A 15948-nucleotide genomic window follows, 5' to 3' on the forward strand; every position below is an offset into this window, starting at 1 on the left:
GCTAGAGTTAGGGCAGCGTTCAAGAAAGGACGAGAGGACGAAAGAACATGTTGCAGACCACTTTCTATGCTTAGTATAGTATACCAAGTAAATTATGGTCTATCCTCCCTGCAAGAAAATGTAAGCTCTTTCTTTGATGGTGACCACTCACGTTTCAAGGCTTTGTATTGGGTCTCGTCTTCGAAGCACCAGTTCAGGATCTCTTTGAAGACAGTATCCGTCAAACGTTGCTATAGTAATTGCATGGGAGTCAGGATTTTCCTCTCCTTCCACAGGGCCATCATGTTCAGGGGAGGTCGACGAAGTTGTTCGTCTACTTGAATGTGAATCCCGACAACCTTACTTGGAAATTAAATTAATGTGACTGAGCCATCTCATCGATTGTATTATATTAAAAGGCAATTGTTTTCTTAGATTTACTCTGAGATTGGATAAAGCGAGGCTTACATCATCCGTTTTCATCGATCGTCTTAGCTACAGACTTCTGTTGTAAAATCCGAAAGCAATAGAATATCCCAACAACCCTATGTTAGTGTGAGTCTCCATGTAAAGAGTTACCTGAAATCCTTAATGCTTATATCATAAGGACGCATTCCCGCATTCTCCGACCGGCTGTATGGGCTTGAGATCTGTTAAAAGTAAAACTCAGTAAGAGCTAAACTATCAATATCATTATCGAAGAGATTTATTTTTTCAATGGTGACTCGGGGATACTCGGAAAATCCGAGTGCTCCTTTGCAGACCTCCCGATGACTAGTTCGGATACTTTATCACTGAGCTATAGGAGACTCGCAGGGGCAAGTGCATTAAATTAGGGTTATGACCAATCTGAACCCCGGAGCTCTTTTCTTTTGAGAGAAGAGCTCTGGGCAACCCTGAAACAAAGTGTCTTCTCATACGTTTTCGTGAAGGGCAATGAAAAGCGTCTCTGATTGGTACATTCATGCTAGCACGAGGAGTGAGCAGGCGCCGTAAGGTTCAAATAGCCAATTATTGGCTGTAACAACCCTAGGGCGCACTTTCTTCTACATAGAGTTTCCCAGAGCCTCGGGTCATGCGCAGACATAAGATCCGAGGCTCTGTTGACAACAATGGGGTTATAACTAGAATGGATACTCCAAAATGAAGTGAGACATTTCGTGACTCATATACAGGTGTAATATCTGGTGACGTTACGTGGCAATGCCTGACAACCTCAGTGTTAACCCTCTTTGGCAGAAAAACAACACTCTGCGGGTTTAGGTAGAGAATAACTGCTGGGTTAGGCACTATTCTGTAGTGAGTAGGTCTAAGCGCCGGCTCGAAATGGTTAAGTTTCTTAAATTTTTCTGGTGACACCATATACCCGGCAGTAAAACTTTACTAAGATCTTTTGGTGCTTTATATACACAAAAATAAGTGTCTCACCTTATTTTGGAACATCCCTTTTAGTCACAATTAAACTAGATTCATGTGACAATAGAGTGTTTTCACGTGACGTCACGGCGACCATGTTGGTGTACATCAACAATGCAACGGCGGCCATGTTGGTGTACCCAACAAATCCTCCGCGAATTGAGCTCTATCATCATACAAACGTTTCGGTTTGTTTGTTGTTACTGATGACGTGAGTGAAAACGCTCTAGAGACCATTTCCGAGTTCATGTCTGCCTCCTCTTCAAAGCAAGTCTAAGTGCGAAATTTTTGTGAAGGTGATTAGTTCTACTTTACATATGAATGAAAACTAATTTTCATTAGTAGAATTCTACTACTTAATATACTAATGCGAATGCTGTAATCTGATTGGCTGAGCCATTGAACACTATCAGCCATGTGCAGTAACGAAGGACATTTACGTTTTCATGACTTTCAAAAAAGTTGAAATTAGATTTTAAATGGCAATTCAATCCGAGCGATCTTTTTCAGGCGCAAAGTTTAATAATACGTCAAGAAATAATTGGAAACCGTTATTTGAAGTAAATTTTTGTAAGAATCCACTAAAACAATTAGATTATTCGCTCTCGATTTCTATGATAGAAATCATAGAAATCGAGAGCGAATAATCTAATTGTAATAGAAAAAACTTTGCACTTAGACTCGCTTTGAAGAGGAGGCAGACATAAACTCGGAAATGGCCTATTGTTCGGCCACACCGCTGAGAAGATGGACACAATAGTACATCTCAATTCACTGCTAAGTTTCCAAGGAAAAACGCGAAAAGAAATACTTGAAAAATGCCCTGTTAAACATGGTGGTACCTACCACTGACCTTGATAATTTGTAAAATACTGTTCACAATGATCAGTATGTATGCTAACTTACTGCCGCCGTCAGATTAGATACCAGTGTTTCATATTGAAGGGATCCTCTTATTCTGAGAGCATCTGTCCATTCTATTCCTTGTGTTATTCTCAGTAAAACTGTAGTTGTTCTGCACTGAGAACCTGCCACAGATAATTAATAGTCATGACAGTATTACTGCATCAATAGAATAGATTCAGTTTTAAAGTGATTTTCCGTTACGTATATGTGTACAAGATTCATCAAACACTATTACTATATACCGCGATTTTTCTGGATTTCTTGTTACTGCGATTTTCATAATTCTGCGGAATCTCATCTTCAAGCGCCAACGACCAGACTGCATTTTGGTTTCCATCAATCAAACTTGCAACGGCAAACCGAGAATTGACCCGAAAGCACTGATGCCTAAATCAATTGATGCTTGGCATAACCTACAATTAGCATCTTTGGTTTCTACGGTACATTCGGACATTCGAACTCGACGCCGATCGAAAGCGATATGGTGTCTGTACGAATCTTATTACCGAAGTATCTCTAAAATGATATAATGATACAGTCGAGCTGTGAACTAAACAAAATCTCCAATTCACTTTCCGGAGGCGGTATCGATCTTCCCGGGCATGTTTGGAAATTTGATTTGTGGCAGCCAAAACGCACGTTAGCGCTTACTGGTTGAAGGTGAGATTTCGCAGAATTATGAAGGTCTCAGTAATGCAAAGCCGTATTTCAAAAAAAGGTAATGCCAATCAGATCGCTCGGAATTGGAATTCAGCCAATGAAATGGGATAGTTTTGGATGTATAATTAACTAGGGAACGAGCGGAAAACAGCCAGAGTGTTTGCAAGTCTGTCAAGAAAATGGCCTGATCGTCTTGGCAAGCGTAATTTGTGGCTGAAGGTGTAATATTTATAGGCTAATATGGTTATTAAATCGTTTTCTTTGAAATACAGGTGAATATTTCACTTGATATTTATGTTAGTTTGTATAAAAATCGCCCTCAGGTTTCTTGTATACAAATAACAAAAAATTCTCGAGAAATACTCACCCGTATTCCAAAGATCGGAAGCTATTGAATAACCAGTAAATATAAACTTTCATTTTGTGTTGTCCTTATTTCCTTTCGTTACTTACAGAATATGTTAACAGACGCAAGACTTGTCACAACTCCATATCCATTATCAGCAGTACATCTGTACGATCCAGCGTCATTCAACTGTATCCTTACAAGACGTAAAATGGGACCAGTCGCATTTACCAACTGATTAGTTGTGGCACCTTCTCTTGTCCATGTGATGTTTGGGGGTGGATCACCAGACACTTCGCATGTAAGTATTAAATTTGATCCAATACCATTTTGAGTTTTCCTTACAGGTCGTGTAGTCATACTTGGGGGAACTAAATAGAAGGAAAAATAATTATCTTATTGAACACATAAGTAAAAATCAGGCTTGACAACGTTTGAACCCATGACCTCTGCTTTTCCATCAGCAGAACTACCAGTCCAACTAAGAGGAAGTCATTTGGTCTTAAAATGGCGTAATTGAAAGTATCTTTATTGCACATTTTTTAATTCTCTCTATTTCTTCGACAAATATTTAGTTGGACTAAAAGGAAAAGCTTTACATGAGTACTCAAGCACAGATCTAATACAAGAACAATAAAACCGGTCAAGTCTTTTATACTGAGAGCAGCACGTTTCAGCTGTTAAGTGAATACAGACGATGAGGAGCTTTACAAGTTGTAAGTTCTGCATGAGATGCAAGAGTTTTCCTCACCATATTGGGAATCTGGAAGTCGTGGAAGCCAATGTGACCAAGTACAGTATCCACATGCCTCTCATATGGTTATATGGTTTTATTGATCAGACAATGCTTATTTCTTTGCTCACATAAACAAAAGAAAGACAAGATCTCTGGCACTTCCGATTCAATGCCTTACCATACAAGATCAAGCACCCTACTTTATGGGCACATAGAGTACTGAGTTGAATGCCAAATGCATACCCAGAGGGGTATATATCGGCCTTGAAGCGTTAATATGATAATTCGCCAAATCGAAGAACACATTATGTGCTGCTATTCTTACATCTCTTCGTCTTGTAAAAAACTGACATCCAATGTAATTTTATTTTTCATGTTGTGTTTTTTCTTCGCGGTTAACTAACAGTTTTTGTCCCAGATGGATTATCAAAGCGTCTCAAATAGTCGATTAAAATAACAGGCAAATAATTCGTCTGAACAAATTATGCGCCTTTAGCATAAACACGACCAAATTTAGTTCTATATTATTGACGACTTTATGCGATTTGAAAATAAAAAGAGAACGTTCTTCCTTGATCCTATTTCCACATCATTCCTTTGCGTTCCCACATTATCCATTTGCGAGAGGAGTTAATTAAATTTTGTTCGACTTTAAGACATCCATAAAGACATCGCGATTTACATTTTACAGAATTAATGAGGCCCCAGGTCATCTACACTTCCCAAGTTTGCAATTTTAAGCTACACTTTTAACTTGAAATGGGCAAGCATTTGTTCCCAGCGTGTGTCTTAGTGAATGTATCATGCGTCTGCTCCAACTATCCGCTTTTGTGCGTCTTGCAAGACGCACTAAATAAACTTAAGGATGAGACGTAGATACCAGCCGTTTTTTAATGATCCACTTGAGATACCTTTCCTGTTTTCTTGCTACCTAAATAAGCTTCCCGCACGACATGATATCAATGAACGTAGTCTTTTAGTGATATATGAGAAAGATGCTTTCCCTCTAGCTTGCTTGTCTTCAATTCACTCGAACTTTCAGTTATCTAAGAGTTGAACAATCCGGCTGGTTCAAGATGAACCATTAGCAACCGGTAATGATCAGCTGTCTAAGATTCCCCGTTTCCCACCTTTCACGTCAACAAATGGGACTAGGGCATAATGTTAGTGTCTTAAAAGAGGACGCGAAAGCATAATACATGAGAAATGACGTTCTACGGCAAACGAAATACTTCAGTTCTTTAGCTTTTACATGTTATAAAGCAGTAAATATCAACTTGAAACGAGTAGTTTCTCACCTTTCACGTCAACAAAGACAGAGTCAACCGCATTTCCTGGTTGATATTGTTCAGTACGGTAACTCACTCTGATATTGTACACATATTCGTCACCATCCTTCACGTTCAGTAACTGCAGGGTTGCGGGTTGACGAGGATTGTATTTGCTACGAAGATTTGGATCCTCTACTCTAAAGTCGGTAGCGGGTGGGGAACCCTCGCCGATTCTCGATGCTATTGTAATTTCATCGTTTGTCCCTTCGTCTTGCCTCTTTCTTACTATGTTGACAGAAATGATTCGGGCCTCTGGTTCACTGTATTCCCACACAAGATCCACGTTGGTGTTGTTAACTCCATCAACAACGATGAAAGGATCACCAGGTGTTTTTGTCCAAAATTGAGCCTCTTATAATGATGTAAGCAGAAAAAAAAACAATCAAAGATGCACTGATAACACCAGACACAGGCTTTCTCTTTCTTGATTATTCACTGAATACATTCGACGTCTTACCAGATATCTTTGGTGATACCAAAGTCAAAAGGATTCTTAACTGAATCAAACCTGAAACGCTTCGAAATGACAAGACCATGTCGCTGGAAATTTTCTTGAGAAACGATCGTGCAATGATCTGTCGATCGAGCCTAGTCTGCATAGCCACAGGCTCCCCAAGCTGAAAATACGTGGTGTATGCGACAGCTTGTGTCTAAAAAATATAGAGAATTGGAATATCACAGATCGTAAAAAAATTGTGTAAATAGCTATCTCATTTGAAATAAAGTTTTCCTACCTCAAATGTGTGACGAACTTGTCTCTTGTGCTGAGTTTTGAGCCATTCTGACGCCGTTTAGTGAAGTTATCCGGAAACCGTTAGTAAAATAATAGAAAGGCCGACCACTCCATCCATCGCTGGCCAGACCTCACTCCACAAATCGTTTTCTCCTCAACAGGAAAAGTCCCGAATCGCAATAAAAACAACAGTTCCATAAAGCCCAATAAATTTCACTCCAAATACGTGTGTTTCGGCGGCCGAAAGACTCGTGAAGAACGAAAACATTGCCTTAAAATTCACCTCTTCGGCTTTCCTCAGAGGCTTGTGACCGGACTGTCAACAACGACCGCTCGCAAGTTGGTTTCACCTTCAACTCTGATTGGTCCATTTGAATTTGACCGCGCGCTGGCAACACGACCCTCCAATCAGAGTTGAGGGTGAAACCAGCTTGCGAGCGGCCGTTGTTGACTGCCCGGTCACAAGCCTCTGAGGAAAGCCGAAGAGGTGAATTTTAAGGCAATGTTTTCGTTCTTCACGAGTCTTTCGGCCGCCGAAACACACGTATTTGGAGTGAAATTTATTGGGCTTTATGGAACTGTTGTTTTATTGCGATTCGGGACTTTTCCTGTTGAGGAGAAAACGATTTGTGGAGTGAGGTTTGGCCAGCGATGGATGGAGTGGTCGGCCTTTCTATTATTTTACTAACGGTTTCCGGATAACTTCACTAAACGGCGTCAGAATGGCTCTAAACTCGGCACAAGAGACAAGTTCGTCACACATTTGAGGTAGGAAAACTTTATTTCAAATGAGACTAGTTATTTACACAATTTTTTTACGATCTGTGATATTCCAATTCTCTATAATTTTTAGACACAAGCTGTCGCATACACCACGTATTTTCAGCTTGGGGAGCCTGTGGCATAGCAAGCGTTTCCAGCGGGCGAGGAGCGAACTCTTTTTCGGCAGCGCGAGAATAAGGCGAGCGGGGGTCTTAAACGCTCGGCTTCGCCTGGTGCTTTTAAACCCGATAAAACACTGCTGCTCGTTTTCCAACTTCCCGGGTAGCAAACATATTTCCTCTTTTGCGCGCCGAGGAAACACTTCGTTCGGGAAGCAATGTTTCCACTACAATGCTTCCTTGTTTGCGGACGCCTTGAGAAGTATAAAGTTCCATGATGTTAGTATTCGGAATATTCCTCTGTGACCCAGGAAGCTCCATTTACCCGCATGTAGCTTTAAGGGAGGTCGTGTAGCCGCATCAAATTAGAATTTAGAAATGTTGGTTTTTGTGGAGAGGGAAATGAAGTAAAATTCAAAACGCACGCGCAGAGTCGTTGCTTTAGATCATTACCTTTGTTTTCTGCGCTATGGTTCGCTTCTTTCTGTTTCCTCCCTTAGCGTTCAGTTCTGAACGACCATGGGCAAAAACGAAATATTGGGAACCTGGCCTTGAATGCGAGAGCGAGACACCATGATAGTGCATTACTCAAAAAACAATTTGGCGTTAAATGCGAAACTTCTCTCGTTCCCAGAGTCCTCCGTTTGTTTGGTCAGGTGGTCGACCAAATGTAACTGGGGGCTCCGGCGATGAGAATGCAAGTCGTTAAGAAAACGCTTGTTATACTTTAACGCGTTTTTCTTATTTTTGAACTTAAGACTATGATTCAGTTGAAAGAAAAAAAATCATCAGTCATCTAAATCAGTCGACAATACGACGCTTAACCTTTTTCTACCTTTATTTAGCACATGAAAGCATCGTAACATGATGCAATCCCTATAAAATCAATCATTACAACTAGAATCTGTTGAAACATATTAGCAAAGTTCTTTGTATTGAAATTTTAAGGTTATGAGTTAATTTACTCAAAAACAGGAAAACGTCTGAAAGAATATGAGGGTATGAAAATACACCTACTATACTAGACTCTCGCAGATGTGACGTCGAGTTCAAATGACAAAGATAGAAAATGCATTGTGCGAAGTCATGGCGACGATGCTGAAATAATGGCGGCCTTATTAGATTTACATATTAAATGAACTGTTGACAATGGAATCCATTAAGAACTCGGAAAAATCCGAGCCCCAGATGGGATTTGAACCTACGACCCTCCCGGATCTAGTCGGATGCTCTAACCTCTAATGTGACTGCGCGATGCAATTATGAGCTATGCTGTCAGTCGTTATGTGACTCTGTAGTGGCGTGATGCAGCTCGAGTCGGTTTACATGATATCACTGAAAAAAGTCATGCTGAGGCGACCCGCACCGGCGCGAGTTCACCCCGGTTGCTGCACCGGAGCAAAAATTTCGTCCCGGCGCCAAATCCCGGAACGGTATCATGCAAAACGAGGAACGACCACTCGTTCCGGTGCGAAATCGGGCTCCCGGTGGGCTGGAACGGAGAGCACATGCGTACCTTTCGTGATAGACGCCATATTTGCAATTTGGATTCACGCTTGTATTTTATCGATATTTGGTGTCCCTTCAGGTAAACACAATACGAATTCACCCCGTCATTATGTAAACGCGGTATCAAGAAGTCAACGTGGTATCAAGAAGTCAACACCGGTGTGAAGATCGCGCCGGTGCGAGTTTCCTCTTGTAAACACCCAGGCATTAATTTTAGTTACTTAAAAATGACGTTATGAAAACACCGAAACGTCAGCTTTATACAGATTTATTTAATGTTGTTAAGTGGAGTAAGAGTTGCACTTTCACTTATAATTAATATCAGACGTTCCCTTGAAGATACTCTTCAACAAACGGACGAGTCACCTTTACTTAGGCTCGATTTCCGCCGCTCACTCGAGTTCGGGTATCCTCCCCGAGAAGAGACGGCTGGACGCGTGAGCGATAGATTGTGTCTGTGGCGTAAATTCAAAATATAATTTATGCGACGTCAATACTTGCGGGGAATAGCATTACACATCTCAAAAACACTGATTTTAAGAAAACATAAATTACATAGCAATGCTTAAAACGTCTGTGCGAAGTTACCAGATGATGCGAGCTTGAGTTTGTGGTTAACTGATCAGAATGATCAATGTGAGTTTGAATTCAACCGGCGAATCATCAAAAAAATCTTTGGTGGCTTCAGCTCTCGGTCGACCTCATCGGCCCCCTCGTTTTGCCACCAATAAACTCAGCAGTACTTTCAACTGATCTTGAGGAATTTTACTTGCTCTTACATTAGCGAAGTATGAGGAGAAAATTGCAATAGAAATGGATTTGAAAGCCGTATTTTGACCCTGGAAAATCAGTGAAGTTTGCGAACTAGGCCGTAGAAAACGACACAGTTCCCATTCTCCAGCTTCTCGGACACTTTTCGTTGTCGCAATCTTAGATGTTTCCTACCTTAAAAGCACTGTAAACCTCGAACAGGCCGGGTCAAAGAATACCTTCGCAGCCAAAACATATAATTTATGCCAGACGGATTTGTGCAGGCGAGTTTCTGATTGGAGGAGATTAACAATGGCTCACCTCACGCGTCCAGCCGAGATTTCGGGAGTGAGCGCTGGCTCATTTCCCGAAACAGCGGCTGGTAATCGAGCCTACCTTTACTCTATGCAAGCATAACCATAAAATTAAACATAAAAGCCTAGGAGTGAACCTGGTTTATGCAGATCAAGGTCTCATTTACCAAGCATGGTTTAATAATTGTTATCAATAAATGCTATACTAACAAACTAAACAAAATCAAAGCGAGAAGGCAATTGAAAAAATTTGAATCATTTTTCCTGAAATGTGATGCTAAAAATGCTAAACTGCGCAAGACTACATTGGTTTGGGCAAATAGCCACACCATTTTACGGATTTGCCAGAAAGACTTCCCTATGCAAGTAACTTAATAAGGACAGCTAACATTTTCCTTGCTTTAATTTTTCTCTTCTACTTATTGTCTGTCGACAAAACGATTCAAAGAACTCAGCTACAAGTCTGAAAAAGTCTTATAACCAAGCTGCAAAAGATCTTGGCTATGGAGATCGTCATACACAAGTAAGGAGCGATATTGATTTTTCTCTTCTATGCTTAACTTTCGTCTAAAATAAGAACATAGCAGAGTCTTAAAAAGCTATACATGGTGTGACCCATTGAGATTCGGAATTGAATCTCTGTGAATGAAAGGATTCAGATTACAGGCATGATCTTTCTGAAAACAATGATCTCTTAAATCGAGACCGCTTCAAAATCTACAAATTCTACGAAGACTATTTAATGTCTGTCGTCGACAAAACGATTCAAAGAACTCAACTACAAGTCTGAAAAAGTCTTATAACCAAGCTGCAGAAGATCTATCTTGGATATGGAGATCGTCATACACAATTAAGGAGCGATATTAAAAGAAGATTAAAACCAGCAATTAATTTGACTTTTTTAAAATATGCCTTAGATTTTAATGCACTCGACATTGAGCTTAAGAAAATAGAATTACTAAATCACTGTCGCAACAAATGAAACGCTCGACTAAAAAGGTAAGTCTTGAGACCACGCTTAAAACTAGATATAGAGACCAAGCCTTTGATGTCACCGAGTAGACTTTTCCAAAGGTACGGAGCAGCAAAGGAGAAAGCTCTTTCTACAAGTGCAGGTAACATCTTACCTGTTGGGGCCATCAGGAGAAGTTTTCGATTAGGCCTTAGTTCGTATTTAGTTGGAATTTTAAAACTTAAAAGTTTACAAATATAATCGGGCGCTATACCATGTACTGCTTTAAAGCACAGTAGAAGAATCTTAAATTCTATGCGGCACTTAATTGGTAGCCGATGTAGCTGGAACAATAATGGTGCAATAAAAAGGCTAAACGTCGGTTGTTAAGAATACGTCTAGCAGCCGCATTCTGAACTCTCCAACCTTCAAAAGACAGTTTTTGGTGGCACAAAACACACTCTGTTCAAATGTAAAACAGTTATTCAACTGTATCATCACCACGCCTACTGTAAATTACACCAAATCGGCATAAACTGTTTCCTGGAAGGACGGTGCTATCATGGGTTCACTGGAGGATTTTCTGGGCAAGCTTCCCTCGTTGTTCGAGTGGTCAATCTGTAAATACTGCAATTCACCGGACTGTCGCTGTGGAGATAAAATTTAGAGCAATGATTGCTTTGTCAAGTGTGACATCGTAAAGTTACTTCAAGAGGATAAACCAAGACTTAGGATGGCCCAGGAGGGTCACTAAGGTAACCTTCGGCCTAAAAGCTTTTGTTTAGACCTAATTAGGCCTAAGGTTAGCTTTTATGAATGTTTAGGACACTTCCTGTAATGGTAAAACAATGACTGGTGACCTGTGACCTGTGAGAGAACTGGTGACGACTCACAAAATTAAAACTGGACTGTGAATAAAATTAAATTGTGAACAGTTAAAACTGGACTGTGCAAAATTAAAACTGGACTATGAAAATTAAAACTGGAGTGTGACACTCCTGGGCCGTCGTAAAGACTAATTACTAACTAGGAAATACATTTTTTTTTAATGAAAGAGACGAGTGATCCTCGCACTTCTCCGGACAATTCAAACAGTTAGGGAGTTTAAGCAAAGACGACGGCTACGGAAACGACAACGCCACAAAGCAAGAATATCATTGGTTAAAAAAGGAAAATAATCGTGCTGCACGTGCAGCACGAATTTTCGTGCAATTTTTGTCGTACTTCACGAAACAACAACGTGAAATTACCTAATTTTTGGTTTTGACGAAAACGTGATCATTTAACAATGAACCATTCATCTTCTATACGTACTTTAAAACCGTTCCTACCCATCAAGTTACAGGATATTTCGCCCGTATTGTACAAGGTGAACAAGATGGAATAATCGCGAAATACTTGCGATGGCGCAAAGATATATTTTGGGCTGACGTTTTCGTTTCCGTTTCCGTTGTCTTTGCTTAAAACTCCCGATTGAAAAATTTAGATGCCTTCAACGAGATTTCGAGTCCAAGACCTCTGCCATGCCGGTGTAATGCTCTACCAAGCACTGCGTCCCCTCTGAATCTCAGGCCACCTAAATTTTTCAGGTGTCTATAAGACACAAGTGCTTTCATCCAGAAAAGTGCGAGGGCCACTTCTCCCTTTCGTCTAAAACCCAGGGGCCGGTTCCTGAAAGGTGTAATAACTCTATTCCAGGGATAAATGTGCCTTATTCCAGGAATAGCTATATCCCCGGAATAAATTCTGTTTTGTTAGAATAGCAGATTTATCCCTGGAATAACTGTTATGCCTGGTATAATTTATTCCTCCTTCCAGGAACCGGCCCTGCAGAACTTCAAATGTACACATCTAATATTTCCTTTAGAGTGGTTTTCAAAAGTAATCAGAGAATTGCGTTGGTTTATGATTACTTCACTCAGTGATTGGTTCAAAGTTTTCGCGCCATTTCTTCAACCAATCAGAAGTTAAACCAAAACCAATCGTGGCTCGCGCGTGCACATTTTCCCGCGCTTTGTGTCGGCGAAGTGTAATTACGTAGAGTTTTGATTGGTTTACCGGCTTGTCTCCGTCGTTTTCGATTGGCTAAAATAATTACTTTGGTTTTGGTTTTACGACACTCGATTGAAACTCGATCTATTCAGTCCAATCCCGGCAATAGACGAGTAAGATAAGAACTTTTTTTTTTTTCTGGAGACCTTCTTTATGCTTGGTTCATCATTCTTTGACATCAAATTAAAAATTTGGAAATAAAAATTCCTTAGTTCTTCAATGACTTTATTTCTTATTGAAAACAATGACAAGGATGTGGCATATACTCAAGTTATAAGCGAGACAGAGATTGTATCACATATTGTGGCTTATCGGTTCTCAGCCTTCAATCTAGATATTACCTCCTTCAATGATCATAATCATTCAAAATGATTTGTTGCCCTAACATTATTTCAGGAAATACTGTACAAAAACGAACTGAGCGACATCTTTTACTGTGCTTGATGTCTGGGACAGGTCCAACAATTGCATGATTATATCTCAAGGTGTTTTCTAATGAAATCAGAGTGACCCACATTTTCTTACATGTAAGTGCCTCATAATCCAAAGTAAAACTTACCGCGCCTCCGGTCTCAGCTCTCGGTTTCTTATTAGATTTGTCTACTTCGGCATACACATGCAATGCCATAGCTTGGCCCGCATCTTCTTTGTCCCTGTTCCCCGGCGTATTAAAAGAGCGGAGTACTGACGTGCTTCCATGAGATTCGTCATCACCATTCTGACCCTGTGCCCCATGTCCCCTACGGAAATAACAGGAATGATGATTAAGACAAGGTTTGCAAAACCAAACCAAGACACGTATTCTGGACAATTTAAGCAATTGTCTCTTAAAGACACCTGAAAGATTCATGACCTCTGCGATGCTGGTGCAATGCTCTACCAACTGAGTTATGAAGCTATACAGTTGGGAGCAGGTCAATCAGCGAGTTCAGAGTTTCAAAAAACGTGCCCGCGTCGGGATAAAAGCCAGCATATATTAAAAACAAAAGATTTCTAATGCAAAAGACAGTTGTACACAGTATAGGACGTTTTCAACCAACCTCTAGGGACACCAATAACAACAGAGAAATGTACGACTTCTGGTGGATGAACAAAAGAAGCTAATGAGAGATCTTTTGTTTTCGTCCACCAGCATGGCCGCGATGACGTCACGTGAAAACCTCGTATACACTTGTTTTTATCCCGACGCCCACATTCGGTTTCTTCGAACTCCGAACTGGCTTATTTGTTGGGCTCATGTGTTCCCGTGAAAGGACTCGATGAACCCTAACCCTAACCCATGGATTTGAAGTGCGGGTTATAGATGAAAGGGAGAAATGATCTTTGCACTTTAATACTGTATCTGAACACTTTAAGAACGGTGCCTACTAATTCAAAGGTATTTTTGCGCAGTTTACTGAATATGCGGGAAAATCAGATCTTAACAAGTGTTATTGAAATCCAAAAAGAAAATAAATTGGGGGTGTCCATGCATTTTTCGAAGATAACTAGCCAACAATATTTGTAAAAAGCTTCAAAATACAAAGCAATGTATGGCGTTCTTTTCCAAATTGAAGCTTAATTATCTCTGAAAATGCTTGGTTACTCCCAATTTTCAATTTGGATACGAAGAGCACTGTCTTGCTAAGTTCTGATTTCTCCGCATAGTTTTGAACTGCACAAAAATATCTCTGTATTAATAATCACCACCCCTTGGAAATCCGAGTATCTCGAGATGCGCAGAACGTATGCGCAATAACAATAGTAGGCACAGTCCTTAAGCCTTTTTTTTTAACCCAATTAGATAAAACTATCGGCACTGTATGACCTTATCATTAAATGCACCACGAGAGTTACCTGAACCTCTGAAACTATAACGATCAACAAATCTGTTTTGACAGCTCGAGTTATTATTGAGACGTCGATAATTATGACCGTTTTTGGACTCCTCATCAAATTGAGGCTCCTCCATAGAGCAATACATTCTGGTTGCTGTGCAGTGCATTTGTGCTGACAGCATGTTGCACTATTGCATATGGCGTAAAACGCCAAAAAAGCCAAAACGGTGGTTTTTCTTTTCAATTGATGTCCTCTCCTTCGCTTTGCTAACCCCACACCAATTACTAACAAGTTTCTTGACCAAGGTTGTTATTACAAGTTCTACAATCATTGAGAATAATCATTCAAGCTCACCTTCCTTGGCCAGAAACATTAGTACTTGAGAATTCTTCATAAAAGAAACAAAAGAAGTCGAATAAAATGCACACGATTAAAACCTTGGTATAAATAAATAAATACCTTGGTAGACAGTAGTGGTCAGCTATAAAACCCCCCACATCAAGTTCGAGATTACAGCGTAAGGTCAAGTTGTCAAACCCTTGAATGAATTAGCATAGGAATCCCTATGGGCGCGAGTGCATTTCGTAATTATGGGCACGAGTCATAATGTGATTCAAATGTTAGACAATGATCCGTAGTGACGAGTGACTTGATAGGCAAAAAAGCCACGATAGTCTTTTTTTTCTGGGCAACCAGCAAACTGAGGTGAAACTTAAACGAAAACCCAGGGTCCTAGTCGTAAGCTCGATTTCCGACTGGTACTCTGGTGTATTTTCAGTTTTCCCTTGCCAGGCAGCAACATTAGTATAGCTAATCACATGATTTCAAGTGCAATTTGGAATAAATGAGCACGAGTAATTTTTTTCAAAGACGACCAAAATTGCGGGCGAGTGCAATTTGTAATAATAAACATAAAAAAAATTCGAGATGGTTAAGCAAAAGAAACGCATGCGCATCACGCAATCAGGGAAAAATTGCGCCATCCACAGCACGCGCTTGATTTGAAAACAAAAGGTTTGATTGGCTCTGACCAAACCCTAATGTTTATTAGCCAATCATAATCCAGAATTCTGATGTGTAATTTGCATTAGTATTACAATTTTTGCACTGGTGTTCCACTTTTTTTTGCACTGTGTTACACTTGAACCGCACTACTATCAGCCAATAATCGAGTATTTTTTTCATGTATATTATTATTATTATACTCTTAACATCTGTCCAAGTTATGTAGTAAGTAAGCAATGGAATAAAACACACGACCTGACTTAAGCAACTTTCCCCTTTTATGAGAAAGGCCTTTGATAAGTAAAGGCCACCTGTTGAAATGAGCCTAACATCTCATCTGATCTCATGCCAAAGGGAAAAGAGCTTTTTGGTGGATGGAATTTCTAAAGAAGAGATCAATTACTATTCATTACAAGCATTCATGGGGGGAAGGGGGGGGGGGGGGGAGGGGTTAGGGCAGGGGATTGAAACCCAGATAACCGCAGGGGTACCACGAGTCAGTTGTAATACTGACCTTTTGCTTCCTTTGAGCAGTATTTCTTCTTTCGCACACACCAAAT

General features: G+C 40.2%; 1 protein-coding gene across 1 annotated transcript in view; it reads right to left on the bottom strand.

Moving 5' to 3' along the window:
* The window catches only part of LOC137982353 (fibroblast growth factor receptor 2-like), a 30809-nt gene extending 24818 nt beyond the window's left edge, over window positions 1–5991 (bottom strand). The window contains exons 1-5 of the mRNA XM_068829452.1: window positions 5832–5991; window positions 5342–5725; window positions 3415–3678; window positions 2302–2423; window positions 559–629 (exon numbers count right to left, since the gene is read on the bottom strand). Coding sequence (XP_068685553.1) covers window positions 559–629; window positions 2302–2423; window positions 3415–3678; window positions 5342–5725; window positions 5832–5973 — 983 coding nt within the window. The 5' untranslated portion in view covers window positions 5974–5991. The remainder of the gene's footprint in view (window positions 1–558; window positions 630–2301; window positions 2424–3414; window positions 3679–5341; window positions 5726–5831) is intronic.
* Window positions 5992–15948: the final 9957 nt, after the last annotated feature.

Source organism: Montipora foliosa, chromosome 13 (assembly GCF_036669935.1).
Source record: "Montipora foliosa isolate CH-2021 chromosome 13, ASM3666993v2, whole genome shotgun sequence".
In the NCBI taxonomy this organism is placed as follows: domain Eukaryota; kingdom Metazoa; phylum Cnidaria; class Anthozoa; order Scleractinia; family Acroporidae; genus Montipora; species Montipora foliosa.